Source organism: Ambystoma mexicanum, chromosome 4p (genome assembly GCF_040938575.1).
Source record: "Ambystoma mexicanum isolate Mex_15411 chromosome 4p, UKY_AmexF1_1, whole genome shotgun sequence".
NCBI lineage: Eukaryota > Metazoa > Chordata > Amphibia > Caudata > Ambystomatidae > Ambystoma > Ambystoma mexicanum.
In genome coordinates this window covers 669,631,491-669,650,136 of record NC_090927.1, presented here as the reverse complement: position 1 = coordinate 669,650,136, position 18,646 = coordinate 669,631,491, and the positions used below count along the sequence as shown (strand labels likewise).

Here is an 18,646-nt window from a genome sequence, read left to right as displayed (position 1 = left end):
TGCCAAGAGTGAGACTCTTTTCCTCCCACTCTTGGACATGATTTGTGGTGTTCCTTTGAATGTTAATGTGTTTCATGGGCTATGGGGTCTTTTACTCCATAGGGTCTCATATGTTTTTCTAGGTGTGTTACACAGCACCCTCGGCGCAGTAACACCGGGGTGTCATAGTGACCCCCCCACCATAGACTCCATACCCTGGGACTGACTACTGTCTCCCAGGGCATGTAAAGTCACCATTGGCTTTACTAGTCCCAAATTACTAACAGAACCAGTACAAACCATCATATTGTGGGTGTACTGGTAGGGGCAATTCGATTGCCCCAGGGTCTGGTGTTCGAGGGGGCACTGTCCCGTCCCCCCTCGTCGAGTTTTGGCTGGTGGCAGTGGATACTACTTTTTATATTCAACCGCGAATATATCTCTATGGGATTTTCCCATTGTTCGAGGCTAATACTTTTTTAACATAGCCTCTAACATACCGCCGGTTTATTTATTTAATATTAATTCACCGGTTGGTATTTTCTGCCAGAACTCGGTTTTAAAATGGCGTTTGTGTTCGCCTCTAACTCCAAACCAAAGGTCGAGCCCTTTGTTCCACTTTTGGCGGGCTTCTACACAGAAGCCCTCCAAAGTGGTGCCACTCTGTCTGGGTACCACAGAGGGTGTGGGAGGGGGTTTAGGCACCCTGGACTGAGTTGCCTTGGCAACTCAAGTCGCACTCTTGTGTGATTGGCCCAAGTGGTGAGCCGGCCGGCTCACTACTTAGCATGTTTGATTGACAGCTAGACTGAATGAATGGGGGTTTCTTGCATAAAAGCAGGGCTTTTGGGAATGGAACTTCAGAAGTCGCCACAGGGCCTGAAATCCGAAGAGGGAGAAGCTGAGCCGACATGCTACGACGACACCACCGGTGGAGCCCTGCTGAACCGACTCACCACTTCCCAACGACAGAGGAGATCTCCCTGCTGGAGAGTCTTCTTCCCCTGACGGGTGGGCACAACCAGTTTACCTTTTTTTCTCACATCCCAGGACGTCTTGTGGTCGAATTGCCCGTGCCAAGCACCCCGGCAACCGGATAGCCACTTACCACTGGACCGCAAATAAAAGGACTGCTCCTTTTAATTGAGAACTCCGCAGCTGGTTTCTTCCCTGGCACTGCAACGGACTCCTGTTTTCCTCCCCGACGAGATCCTCTCTTCCCTCGGACGAAGCACCGACTTGCACCCGCTGCCAGGAACAACTGCCCCCGCTGGAGCGTTCTCACCATTTTAAGGTACCGTGTCCACCAGGCCTCCCTTTCTAAAGATTGCTACAAGGTAACAATAATCCCTTAACCTTCTGGACTGGGCTGGCCGCCCTGACCATCTAAACTGGTCCCTTTCTGTTGATCCAACTCGTTCTGAAACTGTTGCGAGACTTTTGGGCACTTTCAACCGTGTGACCTTGGACACATTTCGACCGGAGCCTCTTAAAGTGGGCCCGGCCTTGTTAACTTTGACTTTACGGTTTTAATCTGCCTTCTTCTCCTACTGTGTTCTTCCGAAAGTGTTGGGATCTGTTTCTATCTTTGCTCTGCCTTCTCTCCCTTTTTAACCGATCGATTAGAGTGCCATCTTCGTTAAGCGCTCACCGCTGTCTGAAAATAAGTGTTGCTTTACTTAAGACTTGTCTAATAATCGTTGAAGGGAGTGTATATCTTTTAGTGACCATGTTTTTGAACTGCTCAATATTAGTGCCAGTGTGTTTAACTAGATGTGTTTTTAAATAAATAATTATAACTCTTTTACACCAAGCTCTGGTCAGTGTTTGCTTTTTCTACTGTGTTCTTTTAACCTATTGTGAATACTCTGTATACTGCCTAAGTCTTCTTGAGAGTCTGACTGCTCAGCCACAGCTACCAGGTAAATCTGGGTGGTACAGACTGCTACCAATTGGGTTTACTGCCAACCACCTGTAGTCTTAAATCTTTTGCAGTGGTCCCAGAGGGAACTGCACAGGTTTCTGCCTAACAATTTTAAACTGAAAATTGTTATAATGAAGAATATGAATTTGATTTCTGTGAATTGCCTGAATTGTGCAATCTGAATCTCCTAACACAAAGTATTTTGAATTACTAATGTAAACATTTTTAATTGTCAATGTGTAATAGGTATTCTCAGGGTAATTTTTCATGAATTATTATGTATAATTTCCAATTTTGCCAGATCGATGATTGGTTAACATAAAAACGTCATCTGACTTTTGAGCTAAAAGTAACACTGGAGATATGGTGTTTTGCTGTGTTGAGGTAACCTACTGTGATGAAGTACCTAATTTAATCAATCTCTTTATTTCCCTTTTAATCTTGCACACACTATTTTCCCCATTAGTGAACTTCCACGTCCCTATGACTTTCTCATCTCAATGTCACTCCCCCAAACAGTTCAAATGCCCTTTCCTTCCCTGATATACTATTTCCCTCTTATTTTTCCTTTTCAATTTCCTCATCTTAGTCTCCCTTGTGGCGATACCCAATCTATCACTATCTACAGCTGTGATTTGATTTCTGGTATTTCCTGTTCAGCTAGTTGCCCGTTTACTGGACCCTTGCAGAAGCTCTTCTCTCTTCTTCTGATTTTATTTTCCCAGTTGCCTCCTAGATGTCGTACTGACGAGTCAATTCTCCATCCTGCTCTGATCATCTCAATCGTTTGTCTGTAAACTTGTTCACCGCACAGATTTGGTCTGTTTCCCCAAGAGATCTCTATGTAGAGTACCTCCTTAGTTGTTTTCAGTCTGCCTCTCATATCTCACAGGTTGTCTTCCTGCTTGCTTCTCTTGGCTGACTCACCCGGTTATAGGTAGTTTACTGTGCAGAAGATTTGCTCAAGGAAGGTTGCATCAAATTCTTTTGATTGAATTTCACTGCAAATGTATGCAGGGGTGGGCTAGGGTAATAAAGATGGGGGAATTCGGGTTTGTGGGGTGCTGCCCCCCGCCCTGCATACATTTGCGATGGACTGTCACAAAAAACTAAAATACATTTGATTAATTCTTCTTCGACCAAATCTTTGAGGGAATCGCAGGTCCCCCCCCCCCCCGCCCGCTCACAAGAAGTCCATTGTTCTGCTGGACACTCTACCAGTCTCTCTGGCTTTCTCTTAGACGCCCTCTCAGTCTATCAGCTCAGACGTCTTTCCTCCAATTTCTATGATGGTCTCTCAGAAGTTCTCTCCAATTGCTCTGCTGTCCCTCGATTTTCTCATTTGTACCCTAGTTGCCATATTGCAATGCCTCTAGCAGTTTAACCACCCTTCTTTATTGCTCCTTTCCTAGGGTCTTCGCTGCGCTTTTTTTCTCAGCCTATCTTTGTACCTCCCTCTATCTTTCTGAAAGAAGTAAGGTTTTACTGTAATGAGACTACAAAAAACATACGTTTATTTTTTGCTTGTTCTCTACTTCTTTCTGTACACAAAATATAAAATTGCCAAGAATAAAGAGGAACAGTAACTGTAGCAGACCAGGATGTAATTTAGCCGTTGACAGTAGTGAGTGGGAGCTGACATGTCTGCATTTAAAGTTTTTTAAACTGCCTGCTCCAACCCCGACCTGGGAAGCACTTACCACAACGATGACTATGCTAGTGGCACTATGTGATCCTAGCTGGAGTTAGACATTAATTTATTAACAAACTGAGCAGATCACCTTCATGTTTGTTCAGGGCCTCCTGCTTGCTGTAGTCCTCTTGGGTGGTGAATCGAGTGACAGGGCAGCATCTGTGCTGCCTGCTCCTGCATTTGGGCACTGTAACCTGAGCAACTGCTCAGGTGTAAAATATCAAAAGAGTAGTCCTTTTCACATGCATGCTGCACAATTATAGAGAACATGAAATTTATCAACCATTAAGGAAGTAATCAGAGCCGGTCTACTTCCTTGCAGAGGATTTACTTTTTGGTGTGCAAAAGTGCTCTACATAGACAAAGGGCCACGATTAAACTTTTGTTGAACCACTTCAACAGATGTGTGTACTTTAATCTATGACCTATGGAGCAGTAAATGGTGTGTAAGAAACTTATGCTAACCAATTGTTTGCAACGGAGTCGAGGAACTCTATGTCTCCGTAGTTTCCCACACCAATGCAACATTTTCTTAATAGACACAAAAACAGAAATTCGGTCACGGGGGTCCTCAAGTTGATATCCCTCAAAAGTTCCTCACCGTACACAATGAAATTCATCAACCATTAAGGATGGGCTGTTGAGATCATGGCCTCAGAGCCGGTCTACTGCAGTGCAGAGGATTTACTTTTTGGGGTGCAAAAGTGCTCTACATAGACATGCCACCAATGCTTGTGAACTATATATCTGCAACACAGTCATTGCAAGCAGTGGTAGGATTCCGTTCACAAAAAGGATATCTAGGACTGTGTCAACAAAAGGATCATTCTGAAACTGACGCTAATCATTCACAATGAGATATCTGCCACATCTAGGTTGAAATAGGGCTCTGAAGCCGGTTTAAAATGACAACAAATTATATTAGATTCATGGTTTTATCTTTGAGAGTGATATGCTGCTTCCCAGAACACCAAAAGGCTCTGTCGAGAAGACCATGTGAATGCGTGGCAAAAAAATAAATACAACTTCCAAAACGTTAATGCGGCCCTTCTTTTGTATAGCTAGCAATCTAAAATCCTGTCTTCTAAGCAAAGAACCAGGAATCCTGTTTAGTGCACTTCTGTATCGTGATATAGATTTTCATTTCTCTGCAGGTTATCAGTCAGTTACTTTGGTTTTCCATTCGGCATGGGCATTTTCATGAATGAAAATTAATTCCTAGGTCACATATTCTATTGTCTTTGATTGTATGATACCCAAAAAAAACATAACCGAGACTGCTATTCATTTTAAAGCACACCATACAGAATTTGACAAGAATTACTGAAATTGGCTTTAATCGGCCAAAGTGCTCCCTTTGCATAAGCACACAAACACCCTAACTGTACATAATGCAGAGAAGCACCTACCCTCGCTGAAACAAATCTACATTGTAGAATTTGTGAAGCTCCACTGAGAATTCTGCTGTAGCCTGAACTTCACTCATTTTTCTTTCAGATGAAGCCGCCAGTGGGCGTTAGTAGCACATGTTTCACTGAAACGAAAAACAAGAAGAACATTATGATATATTCCGCACACAAACAATTGCTGTTAGTTTCCAGAAAATATGCAACACGAAAAAATGACATTGTCTGAAACGGCTGATGCAGCTGTTGCACCAAGAAGAACAACTGTGTCAAATAGGGAACTACCAATGCTACAATCGAATGTTAACATTGTTTCTGATGGATACTCTATCTCTTCCACTATTTCATCAGCTTCTGGAATAGCTTCGGGTGCAGACTGGATCTGAAATGTTTAAACAGACATCATAGTGCGAGTGTGTAAGTGTCTCCACGACTGGCTATGTCACAGGTCTTGGGCGTAAGATGTGTCTATATAACAACAAACAGCACAATTAAGGTGTTTTAAAAAGGTTTGAAGACAAAAAAACTCACCTGAAATGCGAAAGTACAATACTCCATTTGAGCCAAGTCACACATGCCACATACCTATTAACCATAGCTGGAAGTGCAACTCCAGTTCAGAGCCATCAGCAAGCTATTAGGGGTAATCAAATTAGCTGAAATGCAAGCCTTTTGCTCTAGAAAGTTGCCTTTGTCTTATATGGCAGTGCTACGTTATACATAGCTTAATCAAACCAAGACAGACATTTCTCAAGATTGCAGACAACTACATATCTGGTTTCTGAACTGGAGGTGCACTTCCAGTAATGGTTACTATGTGGCGTGCGCGACTTGGCACACATGGAAATATATATAAACCGTTATTATTTTCAACGATAACAGTCAAAAAGGAAAAAGAACCCTGCAACAGTGTACGTCTTAATTATCAAGCAGCAAATCTACTATAAGTTAGCCATTGTTTCCACTTTACCCTCCCCCCTTAACTCGAGCTTTGCTCTCCCACGCTCTCCGCTTTAGTATCTTCTATAGGTTCCTCTTCCTCTATCCCCGGAGGAGCTTGTTCATTTGGCCCGCCTTGGGTAGACCCATACCGTGAGGCCACTAAGTGTCTCCAGGCTATCAAAGTTTCAGTTTCTTCCTCTGCCCCCCTACTAGTTGCTTCATACCATACTGCCGTTTCCGCCTCTGCCCACATTCGGAGATCCTGCCACCACACCTCTATCTTGGGCCTTTGGCTCGCCTTCCAGCCCATGGCTATTCTACGCTTGACTAGTATGTAAGCCAGGTCCTTAAGTTTACTTGCATGTTTCAGGTTGCGAGGTCTTGTAAAGCTGCCCACCATACATGCCCACACCGATTCCACATCCAACTTTATTCCTTTCTCAGACAATCGATGGGCTATCTCTCCCCAGAATTTTGCTATCTATGGGCATGCCCAGAACATGTGTACCATCCCAGTATTCTCCTCCCCGCATTTAGGGCACATTTGTATTCCTGCACTCTTAAATCTGGCGACCCTCTGGGGGGGGGGTCATATACGCCCTTTGTGAGTTACATATAATTGGATCTGCTGCAAACCCGCGTTCCTGGACACTTTTTTGTGATCACCCTGGGCCCTTTCCCACAGTCCATCATGCATGGGTGCTCCCACTTCTTCCTCCCAATCCCGTCTCAACTGCGTCACCTCCTTGCCCAACCTGGACATTAAAAGTTCAAAAATTCGGGAGACTTAATGTCTCCCCCCCCCTGAGATGTCAGATTATTTCTATGGCTTTGTCGGGTTGCTCTTCAAGCGCCGTTCCAGGCCATAATTCTCTAACCCGCCGTACCACTCTGGTGTAGGTAATGTGTTGCCCCGGGTGCAGTCCGGTTTCATCTATCAGCACCTCGAGTTCTATGGCCTTCCGCTCTTGACACAGGTCTCCCAGTGTAGCGATGTCCACCGGTTCCCAGTGTTTATGGATCGTCTTTCTTAGTTGTTCATCCACCCCCAATAGTGCCACTAGCGGCATCTGCGGGGAACATGGAGTCGGGTTTTCCATGGCCAGTCAAGCCTTGCGCCATACTTCCCATCCCAGTTTCAGCAACCTTGATCGCCCACTTGGTTCTGACTTGGGCACCCATATCATCTCTTTCAGGAAGACGGGGCACATTCAGACCGTAGCAGTCTAGACTCAGCTGTGGGATCTTCTGTCAGACATTAAGCCACATACTGTAATTGTCTAGCCAGGTAGTAGAGCTCAAAGTTCAGCAATTTTATACCCCCTCTATCGTACATATTCAGCAGTTTCCATAAGACTATCCTGTTCCTAGTGTTATGCCATATGAAAGCTCTGCATAAGCTCTGTAATTTCCCAAAGAATCTCTTAGGTATCATATAGGAGATGTTCACAAAGAAGTGTAGCAGCCTGGGTAGTGCTACCATCTTCAGCAGCGCCGCCCTCCCTACCATGGCCAGGGAGAGCTTCGCCCAGAATCTCATGCTCTTGTCCAAATTAACCACTGCCCTCTCTGTGTTGTGTGTGTGTTCATCTTCCACCTTGTGGTAAATAGCTACACCCAAGTACCTGAAGGTACTAGTCTTCCAGGGCATCTACAAAACTGATAGGTTCTCCTGTGGGATTCCCTTATATCTGCCCAGGGGGAACAAGCTCGACTTCATAGGGTTTACTGATATCCCAGAGAACGACGGTATCGCTCCAACACTTCCAAGACATATTGCAAGTTTTCCTCTGGGTATCTCAGGTATAGCAGTATGTCGTCTACATACAATGAAATAGGGGGCAGACCCCCGCCTTAGTATAAATTCCCACAGTTTCGTATTGTTGTCTGAGGTATATCACCAGGCGTTCTAATGCAAAGATGTACAGCATAGGGGACCAAGGGCATCCCTGTCTGGTGCCCCTGCCAAGCTGCCATTTGTCAGAAATAATCGCCCCTGGCTTGACTCTGGCCAGCGGGGAGCTATACAACAATTCTACCCATTTCAGGTACACAGGCCCCATTCCGTATTCCTTCAAGGCCGCCATCAACCATGGCCATCTGACTGAGTCAAATGCCTTCACCGCGTCTAGTGAGGCAATGGCCACTTCTTGCACATCCTCTTCTGTTTGTTCTATGACGCGGTGGAGCCTCCTAAAATTATCAGATATGCTTCTATGTGGTACGTATCCGGTCTGATCTGGATGTATGAGTTTGCCTATGACTTGTCTTGGTCTGTTTGCCAGCACTGCCGGAAGGATCTTGCTATCCTGGTTTAACATGGATAGCGGCCTATATGATCCGCAATATGTGCTAGGCTCATCGGGCTTGAGAAGTGGGAAAATAATTGCCTCTCTGAGGGACTCGGGTAGTCTCCCTGTCTCCAGCGATTCGTTCAGCATGACCAGCAATGGGGGAGCACTTCCTTGCTGTACGTTTTATAAAATTCACCAGGCAATCTATCGGTTCCCGGGGCCTTGCTAATAGGTAGTCCCTTAAATACTGCTTCCAGTTCCTCCAGTGTGATCGGGGCATCGAATTCCTCCCTCTCTTCTGCGCTCAGCTTCGGCAGGCCGATATGTTCTAATGTTTCCCTCATCTCGCTCCGTCCTCCTCCCTCCACATCTTGGTAGAATTGTTGGTAGAATTTGAGGAACCCATCATTCACTCCTTCTTGGGTATCAAGTATTTGACCGTTCTCCCCAATTATTTCTCTAATGACTGACCTGGGTGCTTCTTTTTTGTACAGCCATGCCAGCAGCCTGCCTGGTTTATCACCACCCACATGTTGCCTTTCCGTGTATTTCTTATTATTCAGATTACACAGCCTTTCCCAATGTTCCCCACACTTTTGCTGTAATTTACTAACTGCCTTGGCGACCCCCGGGGAGCTGTCTCCCTTGCTCATGATTGCCTCTAGCTCCTCCTCGGTCTTTTGCAGTTCCCGGACAATGCCACCCTGGAACCCTTTGGATTTAGATATGGCTGTTCCCCTCACCACCACCTTAAATGCCTCACACAAAGGGCCTGCAGATTTTAAACTTCCAGTGTTCTTGTTGAAACATTGTATAATATCCTCCCTCAAGTCCTCTCTAAACGCTGTGTCCTTCAGTGCCTCAGCTTTGAGCCGCCATGTGGGGATCTTGGCTCTGAGGGCAGGTATTGCCATGTTAAGACCAATGGCGAGTGGTCTGAGAGGACCCTCGCTTTGTATTCCACTTGCACTATCTCTCCGACCATTTCTGATGAGGTAACCATGTAGTCTAGCCGTGTCTATAGGTTTTGTGGGGCCGCACAGTGCGAGTAATGTCTGTCTTGTGGGTGACGCAACCTCCATATATCTACTAGCTGAAGTTCCCCCAACAGGGTCTTCAAAATTATGGCAGCGGGGGTGGGTGTACTTTGTCTCTCGTCCGATCTATCCATCCCTGGGTCCAGCGTGCAGTTGAAGTCCCCTCCCCATATAACTACACCTCCCAGGTACAGACTGACTTTGCCATACAGGGTCTTGAAGTAAGCTACAGTATATCCTGGTTAGGTGCTTATATATTAATAATACAGACCTCCTTGTTTTCGATCAGACCCCGTATCGCGACCATCCTCCCGTCTGGGTCTTCTGTGGATTGTATTAGCTGGAAAGGAACGTGTGGAGCGATCCAGGTCGTTACCCCCCTAGCGTATGCTGAATATGTAGCCACAACAGTAGTCCCCTTCCACTTTCCTCGTATCACCTCCTGCTTCTCCCTAGTGAGGTGGGTTTCCTATAGCAGGGCAATGTCTATCTTCTGCCTCCTTAAATACATAATTATTTTGTACCTCTTTAAATAGCTGTTAAGCCCCCTAACATTCCAGGTTACTATCTTAAGGTCACCCACCCTCAGCCGTATCCTGTCCCGCCTCTAACCTCCCTCCTCATTCGTGTCACGCGCACAAGCACATGGGTGCAAGCTTGTTCCCTAACTACCACTGCAAACTCACCAACTCCCCTCCCGCCCCCCTCCCGTCCCAACCCCAACTGTTGCCCAGCTCCATCCCTGGATCTCAGGCGATCCCGTATTTGGTCTTATCCTGGCTAAGCCTGTACTAGAAACCCAGCAGGGGGTTACCGCACTACTGGTAACCCAACTAACCCACCTAGTGGGGTGTGAGTTCGGGTTCTCTGCGTCTCCCGGTCATGTGTGACAGCCTATTCTATCCGCCATCCTCTTACGTCTCCAGACTATAATCAAGTCCCAATGTTACAGTTTATACAGCACCTCAGCCTCCTGAAACACCATCATTTCTCGGTGCCACTCTCCTTCTGGTCGTTTGTTCCCGCCGGACAGTTCTGTGCATCCAGACACTCCATTGCATCCTCAGGGGTATCAAATGATATTGCTCTGTTCCTGTGGAACACTTTTAGCTTCGCCAGGTACATCAACATATATCTGTGGCCTGTTTCGTGCAGCCTTCTCTTCACTTCCCCGAAATTCAGTCGTCGTCATTGAACCTGGAGTGTATAGTCCGAATATGCAGTGATTGACACGGATGACCTTTGGATTGTGCCCCACTTTCGAAAGTATTCCAGGATCTTCTCCCCGTCACAGTAATTTAATATTTTGGCTATAATCGGTCTCGGAGGTACCCCGGGGGGGGGGGGCCTTCTTGCCAGTGCTCTATGCGCCCTTTCCACTGCAAATCCTCGAGTTAATGCTCCCCCCTTCTATTTCTTGCAGCAGCATGGTTTCAATATACTGGGGGTTTCAATCCTTCCTCTCCTTCTGGAAGTCCCACAATTAGTATATACTTTTTTCGTGCGCGTCCTTCAGCTTCCTCGGCCCTGTTTTCCAGGTTGCTTACTTGTTGTCGCAATGTATGGATCTACGAGGCGTGCGATATGCAGGCAGCTGTGTTAGTCTTCACTTCTTTCTCCCGTTCGCCTGTGCGTTCCGCTATAGTCCTTATGTCCTGTCTCAGGAGGTTAACGTCGACTTGTACTGCATCGATAGCGTCTCCGAGTGTAGTCATAACAGCTTCCAGTTTCGTTTCCCACGCCACCTTCAAGTTTGCAATAGCCTCTAGGATCTGCCGGTCACCCCGTGCTTGGGATGCGTCCATCTGATCACTCCTTTCTTTATTCCTGGCCCCCTCCGTTAGTTGCAGTGTTTTCATCAAGTCCTCCATCGTAGATTGTTTCCCCTTCGTCTTGGTCTGCTTGGATGCCATTCCGGTATATCCCCACGTTGCAGTTCTAGGTAAGTGGGGCCTGGGTATCCAGTATTGCGCTTACTCGCTCCTGTCCGGCGCTAGGCTCATTTTGGGGGCTACTCACTGTATCATGTTGTCGGGGTGCCAAGCACTTTCCTTAAGGTGTAGGATCCTAGGTTGTTATTGTTCTCCTGGGTCCCAATTGGGCGGTGCCTTTTAATACTCGGTCTCTCTTCACCAATGTCGGTGGTTGCCCATGCAATTTATTCTGTTTGGCTTTCCTATGAGTTGGTACTGTCACAGGTCCCTCTATCTGTCCCACAGTGTCTTTTGTGCGCAGTCCATGCCTGCCCCTCTGTGTAAAGCGCCGTCCGTGTCTTATCCGGATGCCCCTGCACTTCTGTTACCCCCCAGGTAATGATCCCCCTTGATCTTGGACTGTGTAGTCCTGGCTGGTCCAGTTTGTCTTATTTGTAGCTTGCAGTGTGGGCAGCCTCTGTCACGCTTCAGAGTACCTGCGCCGCCAAATTGTTCTTCAGCATAGGACTTTTACAGCGCTGCCCGGATAGGAGTGTCTTATTGTGCTGCAGTATGTCTCCCTCCCGTCAGTGTGGCAGTGCGCTTCCTATGATGCATAACTTGCTGGTGGGTCGCGCTCCCCGCATTCCAACACATGTGGACCCTTATCTGTTGGCCCTGTGACTTTATCAATATTCGCGGCCAGTCCGTGGGCGCTTTGGATGCCTTAATTGGTGCATCCACCATCTGCGCTGCTTTTACAGATCTCTGCCCTGCAAGCGGCTCCGAAGGGGGCAAGAGCAGTCCCACCTCGCGAGGTAGCTCGCCCGCGCGTGTGCCACATCTTTGGCTGAAACTAGCAGTCCTGGGTCTGTCTCCATGCGCTGGGGCCTGAGGTCGCGTCTTTGTACAGGCACACATGTCTTCACACCGTGTTAGTCTGAGTCGGCACACTTTAGCGTCCAACGTGCCTTTCCTTCCGTGCACGTCTGGTCTTGCTGACAGGCCCTTTCCAAAGTGGGATCTTCTGATTATTATTGCGGGAATACACTCTCTCGGCGCCGCAGCATTCAGTCCCCGGATCCTTTGTGTGATGAGGCGGCCATTTTGGCTGGGGTTCTCCCGAGCGTTACTTTTCTTTTGTTCAGGATAACTTCCCCAGCATGGTTCGGATTCAACTCCTGTTTAGCATAATACACGCCGCTTGCATTCCTATCTGTGCACCTGCTTTCAGGGTGAATATTCTGCAGCTTGGGTTTCCTCAGGATAATTATCGGATCCTCGGGAGCTCCAGAGCAGCCCAGCCTCCTACATGGCAGTTAGCCACGCCCCCCTGGAATATATGGGATACATTACTCACCGTAATCCTATTTCTGATACTTGTATCTGCTTAGATTCACTTGCGGTGCATAGGCCGACATCTTGTGGAAGCTGCGGAGTATTACAGTTCGTTTTTCGAAACTCAAAAATGGGCGTCGACCTAGGGCGTGCCAGTAATACTATCCCTAGTGTGATGTCCACTGCACCCATGATCCCTCACGCGTGTAGGACCCTCAGATTGTATTTTTTCTGACATGAGGTAGCATGAGGAGTAGCGCGAGTACAGATTATCCAAGCAGATAGATAAGACTACAAGCATCCATGCACCTTCTCTCTGAGGGGAGGAAGGGCGGGCGCATGTGAATCTAAGCAGATACAAGCATCAGAAATACGATTACGGTGAGTAATGTATCCCTTCTGAGGCTTGTGGAATCTGCTTAGATCACATGCTGTGCATAGATTAGCGAGCAGTACCTGAAGAAGGAGGTGGGATGTGAGAAGGGTCATGAGCAAATAAATGTCTTAGAACCGCTTTTTCCACTTGTGCATCTGTCTTGGAATGAGTGTCAATGCAGTAGTGCTGAGTAAAAGTGTGAATAGAGCTCCAAGTAGCTGCTTTGCAAATGGTGTCAAGGGGTACATTTGCAATGAAAGCCAGAGTGGCCCCAATGCCTCTTGTAGAGTGGGCCCTAGGCGTGAAAGGCAGTGTTTTTTCAGAAAGTGAGTAACACAGCTGGATAGAGTTAATAATCCACTTAGAGATGGCACCTTTAGAGACGCAATCCCCCTCTCTGCCTGTAGCTACGGAACAGCTGATCTGTTTTCCTTAGCGGTCTGGTCTTGTTTACATAGTAGAGGACCGCCCTACGCACATCTACTGTGTGTAGTTTCACCTCAGCCGAGCTTTGTGGGTCTTGGAAGAAAGCCGGAAGCTCGATGGACTGGTTCACGTGGAATTTTGAAATAAACTTAGGTGAGAACCTAGGGTGTGTGAGTAAAACCAATTTATCTTTATGAACAGTAAAGAAGGGATCTTGCACTGACCGAGCCTGAATTTCACTGACTCTTCTTATAGATGTAATTGCTACTAAGAAGGCCGTTTTGTAAGTCAGGTGTTTGAGACTGCTTTCGTGCCTGGGCTCGAATGGGGGGCCCATGAGCTTAGATAGCACCACGTTAAGGTCCCATCCTGGTGGTGGGTTAGAAATAGGAGGGTGAAGTCTCTTTACTCCTTCCATGAAGGCTTTAACTACTGGTACTTTCCACCACAACACCTTGTTATGGGAAGTGGTGTATGCCGACAGGGCTGCCAGGTGTACCTTCAGTGAGTTAAAAACCAGTCCTGCATCCAGCAGGTGGAGCATGTATGTAACAATAGTGGAAGGAGTGCAATCAACTGGGTTGATTTGTTTATTCTGGCACCAGATAATGAATCTCTTCCATTTGTCAAAGTGGCAGTGCCTCGTGTTAGGTTTCCTAGATTCCTTTAGGATGTCCATACACCTCTGTGGTAAATTGAGATGTCCGAACTCTATGACCTCAGGAGCCATGCTGCCAGATTCATTGAGTTGGGTTGAGGATGCACGGTTTGACCTTGGTGCTGGGACAGTAGGTTGTACCAGCCCGGAAGTTTGATGGGTTTGCACACCGCCAATCTGCGTAAGTGTGGGAACCACGGTTGTCTTGCCCACATGGGAGCAACTAGGACGAGCGTCATCGATTCTCTGTTCATCTTGTTGCCCACCTTCCTGATTAGAGGAGTTGGTGGAAAAGCGTACGCAAACATCCCTGACCAGTTCATCCACAGGGCGTTCCCCTGGGAGTCTGGTTGGGGGAACCTGGATGCAAATCCTGGGCATCGTCTGCTTTCGCTTGTGGCGAATAGGTCTATAGTGGGGAAACCCCACTGAGAGAAGATATCTTCTACGACTTCTCTGTGTAGACACCATTCGTGTTCCTCTGGGAGGGGGGTCTCTGCTCAAAGCATCCGCTAGGGAATTGAGATCCCCTGCAACATGTTGCAATGACAGGAAAATGTTCCGTCCGAGTGCCCATATCCAGATTTTCTGGGCGAGCTTGGACAGATTTGGCGACCGAGTCCCTCCTTGCTTGTTCAGGTAGAACATGGCTCTAGTGCTGTCCGTCCGAATTTGCACTGACAGATTTAACAGGTAGGGCTCGAACGCTTGAAGTGCTCTGAATACTGCCAGAAGCTCTAACAGGTTGATGTGATTCTTGGCCACCGAGTGCGACCAGAGACCCTGAGCTGTGTGGTGGAGATGGTGAGCTCCCCACCCCGTCAGGCATGCATCGTTTGTGACTACTGCCTGTATCTCGGGATTGTAAAAGGGTTTCCCCTTGGACAGATTCTCTCTTGTCCACCAGTGAAGGCTTTGTACAAGTGTTGGCGAAACGACCACTAGATCGTCTCACTGACCACTTGCCCGAGACCACCGTTTCGCCAACCATTCTTGCATGGGACGCATGCGCAGGCGCCAGGGGGACCAGGTAAATACATGACGCCATCATGCCCAGCAAACGCATTGCTTTGCGTACCGTTATCTGGCGACAAGACTGATATTGCAGAATTTGCAGCAGTATATTCCGAATTCTTTCCTCGGAAGGAAAGGTCAACCCCTCTTGAGTGTCTAGGATAGCTCCTAGGAACTGTTTGGATGTGCTTGACACGAGACTTGACTTTTTCTTGTTAATTGAGAAGCCCAATTCGAAGAGGAGGTCGATTGTCCTTTGAATGTTTGCTCTGCAAATTACTGGGATCTCCCCCGTGATGAGCCAGTCGTCCAGGTAAGGGTACACCGGGATAGCCTCCCTGCGTAGGTGTGGTGCCGCCACCGCCAGTACCTTGGTGAATACTCTTGGAGCCGAGGCTATACCAAAGGGCAGCACCTTGAACTGGTAGTGCTGACTGTCCACCTTGAAGCGCAAGACTATTGTGTGCGCTGGGAACACGGAAATATGAAAATAAGCATCTTTCATGTCCAATGTTGCCATGTAATCTCCTCTTTTTACGAGGGGGATTACCTCTTGGAGTGTAGTCATGCGAAACTTTTGGGGCTTGACATACTTGTTTGCAGGCCGTAAATCCAATACTGGGCGCATTGTCAAATCTTTTTTTTGGCACAAGGAAGTAAGTTGAATAAATACCCTTGTTTACCTGGTGTCCCGGGACGAGTTCTATCGCGTCCTTTGCTAGCAGATTGACGATCTCCTCGAGGAGGACCTTCTGGTGGTCCAAAGAATGTATTCTTTGTCGTGGAGGATGGTTTCGGGGACTCTCTAACAGTTCTATGCAGTACCCTGCGGATACTGTGGACAGCACCCATCTGTCTGATGTGATCCCTTCCCAAGCTTGGGTGAAGTTGGAAATGCGTCCCCCTACTGGGGTTGCGCGAGAAGGGACCCTGAACGGAGCATCACTGTTTTGGTGGAGGCGTGCCGCCTCCTCTACTGGGGCTGCCTCTACCTTTTCCATGTCCTCTTTTATTACCCCTGGCGTAACCCTTGGTAGACTGTTGGTTGTTATTGCTCCACGGTGTACCCTGCCCATGGGAATAGTTAGATCCTCTCTGGGAATTTTGGCCACGTGGGCAACGAAAATTGCCATTCCCTCTCTGATTAGGGTGTTTATTGGTTAGTTGGCCTAGGGATTTGAGTGTTTCATACTCGTCATTGGCATTTTTCAGCGCGTCCTCGACTGCCTTACCAAACAACAGATCCGGCTCCACCGGTTTATCGAACAATGATGCTTGGGTTTCAGCTTTGAAACCAGACTGCCGTAACCAAGCGTGTCTCTTGATAACAGTTCCTTCTGCTATCAATCTGCCGGCATTATCCGCGGCATCAAAGGTTGCTTTTAAAATGCAACCAGACACGGCTCTTCCCTCCGCCGAAACTCGTGCCAACTGGCTCTTCAAGGGTTCTGGGGCGGAGTCTATGAGTGCCGCGACTTCTTCCCACTGATGGCAGTTGTAGCTGGCCAACAGGGTGGTGGAGTTGGCATTTCTTGCCTGGTAGGCGGAAGTGGAGTCTACTTTCCTGCCCAAACCATACAGTTTCTTGCTCTCCTTGTCGGGAGGAGCTTCGGATGATGACAAGGGTGTTCCAGCCCTCTTACGGGTGTTTGTAACAACCAGGGAGTCCGGCTTCAGATGCCCCCTTATATACAGTGGGTCTGATTGGGCTGCCCTGAAAAGTTTCTCAATCCTGGGGTTCACTGCCCTGGTGAGGTTAGGATTTACGAGTGAAGGGTCTATTCTTCTCTGAATAGATTTCAGGATAGGGATGGCCTGAGCAACAGGCCTCCTTTCTCCCACTAACTCCTCGGCGAAGTCCCTCTCCTCTTGAGCACCCTGGGTGTCAATGTGGAAATGTTCAGCTACTTGAGACAGAACTTAATTCAGGAGAGGTTGGTTGTCGACAGGGGAGTCGGTAACCGGGGGTTCCTTCTCTATCGGGGAATCTACCCTGTAGGTTTCCGGGTCGTCCTCATCCTCTTCTTGGTCCTCATCATCCCCTTAGTAGCCCGTACCAGTTTGTTCTTCAAACATGCCCAAATCTGGATCCTCACAAAAGGATGTTTCTCCTTGATACTGAGAGTAGGGCTGTACATAGAAGGGGTCCAAAGCCCGTGTTGGTGTTTCAAACCGGGACTTTTTACTTGGAGGTATAGGATCCTTAGAGCCTGAGGGTGCTGACCCGTCGGGAGTATAAGAGAGAAAGTGTTCAGGGTTTTTTGCGTACAAATCTGCCAATGATGACATCCTTGACAAGACCCTGTCTATGTCATCGCTAGACCATTCTCTAGAACTGGGAATGACTCTTTCTGGAAATTTCTCTGACTTATCCTGGCTAGACTTGGTGGTCTGAGCAGGGGTCTTTGTGATAGCAGAAGACTTGGACTTGTCTGTATGTTTATGAGGAGTGGAGTGTTTTAAAGGTGTGGAAGTAGGCAGAGGCTGTTTCCTTTGTTGTTTTTCCCCCTCCCCGTGAGTGGAAGAGTTTTCCCTGTTTTTTCACCCCTTCGGAGCCTTTCGACGTCTGGCGTCGAGGTTCGGGGGTAGTGTCCCTATCCTTCGAGCGTGGAGGTAGGGGCTCGGTAGCCGCCGTAATGTGGTCTGCAGGCGCCTACTCCTGGAGTGCGGTCTGGGGATGGAAGTCGGCTTCGTCCTCCAACGATCGAACTTCCGTTACCTTGGGGAGCGAGGCACTCTTGGCAACAGTGGATGATTGCCTGGAGTCATGCGGCGATCTTGATCGAGAACGCCCAGAGGACGCCGATTCAGACCGTTCTCTATGTGCCTCTTTCCGAGAACTCGACGTGCGCATCGAGTCCCGGTTGGACTTCATGTGTTTTGTGGAAGTGCTGTGGGAAGCGCTTGTGTCGCCGGGGGTCTTCCCCATAGCCGCCCTGCCAGACGACCTTCCGAGGTCAGGGACTTGCGCTTGCTGTCTTTCGACGCCATAATGCCCTCGCCGTCCGAAAGCACGGCGTCGCTGCCATCGCTGAAGGCGCCCTCCGCTGCCATGGCCTCTTGACACCTGGCGTGGTGGGCCCAACGCTTGATCGAACGGTCCGTAAGTGTTTTGGGTTTAAACCTACTACACGCTCTGCAGTTCGCCTCGGGGTGGTCCCTCGGCAAGCAGAGATTGCACGTGGCGTGCCTGTCGACCCAAGGGTACTTGCGGTTGCACTTGGGGCAGAATTGGAAAGGGGTACCCTGCATACACACCTTGTGGAAGAGGGCTTGTAAGTGTAGGAATATATAAGAATGTACCTATATACCAAAAGAGTGTAGAGTATGTCCACCCCCCACTCTCCCTACTTGCAGGGCCGAGGCCAGCGGCCTTCCAAGGCCCTAGGCCGAGGCCAGAGGCCTTCCGAGGCCCATATCCGTCGTGCAGCTGTCGACGGTCGAATTCTTCTCCGGGCCGGCGTCGAGTGTGGAAGTTCGGTGACTCGACGTTGGGGTGGAGAAATGGGTAAATTTAACAATATTTAGCAAAAGTATGGCTAAGGCCAGGAACTCCGCGAAATGCTTCCGACCAGTATGGCGGAAAAAAACAATCTGAGGGTCCTAGACGTGTGAGGGATCATGGGTACAGTGGACGTCACACTAG

General features: G+C 48.2%; 1 protein-coding gene across 6 annotated transcripts in view; it reads right to left on the bottom strand.

The window, feature by feature from the left end:
- Positions 1-18,646, bottom strand: part of FAM135A (family with sequence similarity 135 member A) — a 1,883,908-nt gene that overhangs the window by 1,537,729 nt on the left and 327,533 nt on the right. For all 6 annotated transcript variants that reach the window (XM_069606210.1, XM_069606209.1, XM_069606213.1 and 3 more), the window contains one exon: positions 5,006-5,130. In XM_069606210.1, coding sequence (XP_069462311.1) covers positions 5,006-5,082 — 77 coding nt within the window. In that variant the 5' untranslated portion in view covers positions 5,083-5,130. The remainder of the gene's footprint in view (positions 1-5,005; positions 5,131-18,646) is intronic.